The following is a 4,352-nucleotide window of genomic DNA, read 5'->3' on the forward strand; positions in this document are numbered from 1 at the left end:
AGCAATTAAATTTTTTTTTTTTTTTTTTTTTTTTGCGGTACGCAGGCCTCTCACTGTTGTGGCCTCTCCCGTTGCGGAGCACAGGCTCCAGACGCGCAGGCTCAGTGGCCATGGCTCACGGGCCCAGCCGCTCCGCGGCATGTGGGATCTCCCTGGACCGGGGCACAAACCCGTGTCCCCTGCATCGGCAGGTGGACTCTCAACCACTGCGCCACCAGGGAAGCCCCACGTAGGACCTTTGAGGAGATACAGCGGGGCTGTAACACACGCCCACAGCCCCACGCTCACAGCCCCGGGGCCCCCAGCCATGCACTCACGCTCACACAGTGCTCAGTCTGCACGGGCACACCCAGGGGCCCTGCACGTAACCTCCTGGGGTTCCTCCTAGTCTCTAGAATCTATAGTTCTGTTGTTATTCTGCATCTCAGATTTTTCAATAGACTTGCTTAGAAAGATGTAAGTGCACAGGCTTTATGACAGAAAAGAGGACGCACAGTTGTATTCATAAAATCATTTAATGTGTTTACAAGATTGTAATAAAAACTCACTTTGTTATTTTATTAGAGCATTAGTTTGGATGAGTTCAAGTCATTTTGTCATTTTGCGACCCACTTGGAAGACTTCGCTATTGCCATGCAGATGTTCAGTTTAGCTCATCGCCCTGTCAGACTAGGTAAGTTATATGAATCACTTAATTTGTATCATCTGTAAACAGTATCACTCTGTTCTTCACCTGGTTGATACCAATCAAGGGACCACTTACCAGAAAAAACAGTTGATTGGCCTTTCAATGAATTCAATGTGGTTATTCCAGATTTACAACAGTTTATTAACAATTACTTTTTTGCTTTTACTTTACCTTTCCCCTGAGAAGTAGAAGAAAATATTTAAATATCTGTGTTCAAAACACTGATTACATTAAAAGAGCGTGCTGACATTTCTCAGCCAAGTTTATCATTTGAGCACATTTTTGTTCTTGTTTTACTTCCCAAGTGATAAATATGTAGAGTTGTTTTTACTTCTCAAATAATAAACATTTAGACTTAGACTATTGTACATTGTTGATGAGTTTTTATATTTTCTCCTTTAGCGGAGTTTAAGAGAGCTGTGAAGGTAGCAACGGGACAAGAACTCTCCGACAATATCTTGGACACCGTCTTCAAGATCTTTGATTTGGATGGTGATGAGTGTCTCAGTCATGAAGAGTTTCTTGGGGTGTTAAAAAACAGGATGCATCGAGGTTTATGGGTAACAGATTTTGAGTTTTTAAATAGTTACATGTTCAAATGTAGTTAAATGAATGGAAGTAAACCTAGAATTTGAGCAAATGTACAGTCTTAAATGGAGTTTTCATCATTTTTAAAGAGATCATAAGCTATAGTTATGAAACTGAAGTATCTCCTACAGATGGGATCCACCGTTTTTCTTTGCTTTTTTTTAAAATAGTCTGAGTCAGGAAGCGCTACTCAGAAGTCTTAGCCTAGAATTTTGCTTTGGGCTTTGTAGTTAGACACCTAGACTCAAACCCCAGCCCTATCACATACTAACTGCCAAATCTTGCAAAGACACTTAATTTTTCTGAGCCTCAGATTCCTCATCTGTAACAGTGAGAAACAGAATCTACCAGAAAGAATTATTATGAGAGTTGAGCGTAAAATATTTAATGTAGTGGCTGAGACACTTGAAGTAGATGTTAGCTCTTATCATTGTTCACTCAGATTCACGTAGTGGTCTATAACTGAGGGACAAATCAAACTCAAAATTTTGTTTAGATTAGAATCTGCTAGAGACACTCACGAAAGCCATCCGCAGGCTGAAAACAAGGTTCCAGGAGATGATAAGTAGGTAATGAGTGCAGAAGAAAGGCAGGAGAGAGAACAGGAGAGAGACTGCGGTGGGTTCATGTAAACAGAGCTGTTCAATTACAACTTAGAAGAGCACATTCGTTTTCCTGCTGCAAACATTATTTACGGAAAATGAACAAATAATGATTTCCACTAGCTTGTGCTTATCCAGCACCTCATAGTTAACGATCACATTCCTGGAAATTAAACCAGCCTTTCCAGTTAACAGTTTAACATATCCAGCAGCCTCTTTGCCGTTTCTCAAAAACATATTAAAGAGAAGAGCTTCAAATCAGTGACAGGAAAAGGACATAAATATAATCTGAAATCGACTTTTGCTTCCACTTGGTGGATTTCCAGCCATGCTGTGCATATGACCACCAGGAGCCAGATGGTGTCTAACCTTTGCTTCTCCTTTAACTGAGAGAAATCACAGCCACACAGTACTTGTGAGAATTACAGTATATTATATATCACCATATCATTGGGTTGGCCGGAGAGTTCATTTGTGTTTCCCCAGATGAACTCTTTGGCCAACCCACTGTTTCTTCTTAAGGCTTCTCATCAAGTATATTGTGACTTATGGTTTCTTTCTTTTTAATTTTAGCCAAGGGTAGGTCAAAGTTTTAGGCTTATAATTTTTGTTCCACATAGCTAACTGAAGTTCACCAGAAAACCAAAAACATTATGAGATAATTACATTTTAAAACCAACATATGAAAGAAAGCCACACGAAGTCTTTGTTTCCTTGTTGGGGAGGAGCCTCTATTCTCTCAGTACCCTGGGATACTCACACTCACATTCACTTCTCATCCTTTACCTTTAGTTTACAGTCTGCTGCAGTCACCTTCACAGCGCCATCACCTCCAGTCCTTTCTGGAGGAATGTGGGACTGTGCAGTGACAAGCACGTGTGAACCGGGTTTAACTCGCAGACTGTGACCCTTCGTTTTCATTTTTGGTTAACAGGTGCCGCAACAGCTCAGTATACAGGAATACTGGAAATGTGTGAAAAAAGAAAGCATTAAAGGAGTGAAAGAAGTCTGGAAACAAGCAGGAAGAGGTCCTTTATAGAAAAACATAATGTGGGAATTACGTTGCTCCAAGTGTCGGAACTGGGGATTTCTTAAAGTACTAGATGGTTATCTTCTTAAGTCTTCATTGATTTCCTTTGTAATATAAAGATGCCTTGTATTTGCTTTCTGATTCAATAATTTCTCAGTAAGATTTCATTACAGAACTTCGTAAAAAGAAAGTATTCTTTTACAAAAACAGACAGTGGACTCTGTCCAAAGCCTAGGATTGAAGTAACACTTTGATAAGATGGAAAACCTGGTCATTCACTGGTGTCAACACAGCAGCACAGCACGTTCTCTGGAGCAGTCAACAGGCGCACAGGAAGAGTCACTGACGTGAGGCCAGGATCAATTCTGCAGTCCTGATGCTCCTAGTAGGGCAAATTAAGTTAAAACATTTCAGGCTTTCTTATCTGTACCTTACATCTCATAGACTTCTTGTACATTTTATTTCAGTGAGCTGTATATTAGTTGTCTTTAAAGTAATATGTAAATTTCAGTATTCTGGAATGTTCTGGAAACAGAATAAAGTATTTATAAAGATAAAAAATTACTGAGGTGCATTTCGTTTTATATGTACTGTTTAAAACTACATTTTGGGGGGCTTCCCTGGTGGCACAGTGCTTAAGAATCCGCCTGCCAATGCAGGAGACACGGGTTTGACCCCTGGTCCGGGAAGATCCCACATGCCACGGAGCAACTAAGCCCCTGTGCCACAACTTGTGAGCCTGCGCTCTAGAGCCCATGAGCCACAACTTTTGAGCCCGCGTGCCACAACTACTGAAGCCCAAGTGCCTAGATCCCGTGCTCCGCAACAAGAGAAGCCACCGCGATGAGAAGCCCATGCACCGCCCCAAAGATCCATTGCGGCCAAAAATAAATGAAACAAATAGATTTGTTTTTAAACGTGTGATCGGGAGAGCCTTGATCACGCGATAAGGGTCTCTTGGGATATAGCGGTTTATGGGTGAATGTTTAAAATTGTACTAGAATTTAATTGGCATTAAATATAAATATTTTAAATATGGCAAATAAAAATTATTTTTTAATATGCTTCTCAAGAATAGTGCAAATATTTAAAACATGTTCCACTCTCTGGATAAACAGCTGATTCCAAGACAGGTGCAGGCAAACCTTGGAAATATTATGCTAAGCAAAATAAGCCAGACACAAAAGGACTAGTATTGTATGATTCCACTTATGTAGGTCCCTAGAATAGGCAACTTCATAGAGACAGAAAGTGGACTAGAGGTTGCCAGGGGCTGGGAAGGACAGGGGATGGGGGATTGCTGCTTAGTGGTTACAGAATTTGGGTTTAAGGTGATGGAAAATTATGGAAATGCATAATGGTGATGTTTGCACATTTAATTAATGCCACTAAATTGTGCACTTAAAATGGTTAAAAGGGCAATTTTGTGTGTATATACATATAT

At 40.4% G+C, this 4,352-nt stretch overlaps 1 protein-coding gene across 2 annotated transcripts in view; it reads left to right on the forward strand.

Moving 5' to 3' along the window:
- Positions 1-3,472, forward strand: part of MICU2 (mitochondrial calcium uptake 2) — a 91,599-nt gene extending 88,127 nt beyond the window's left edge. For both annotated transcript variants that reach the window (XM_027116708.1, XM_027116709.1), the window contains 3 exons: positions 565-673; positions 1,091-1,248; positions 2,813-3,472. In XM_027116708.1, coding sequence (XP_026972509.1) covers positions 565-673; positions 1,091-1,248; positions 2,813-2,917 — 372 coding nt within the window. In that variant the 3' untranslated portion in view covers positions 2,918-3,472. The remainder of the gene's footprint in view (positions 1-564; positions 674-1,090; positions 1,249-2,812) is intronic.
- Positions 3,473-4,352: the final 880 nt, after the last annotated feature.

This window comes from Aethalodelphis obliquidens, unplaced genomic scaffold (genome assembly GCF_003676395.1).
Source record: "Aethalodelphis obliquidens isolate GAN/ISIS:26980383/991018 unplaced genomic scaffold, ASM367639v1 scaffold16, whole genome shotgun sequence".
NCBI lineage: Eukaryota > Metazoa > Chordata > Mammalia > Artiodactyla > Delphinidae > Aethalodelphis > Aethalodelphis obliquidens.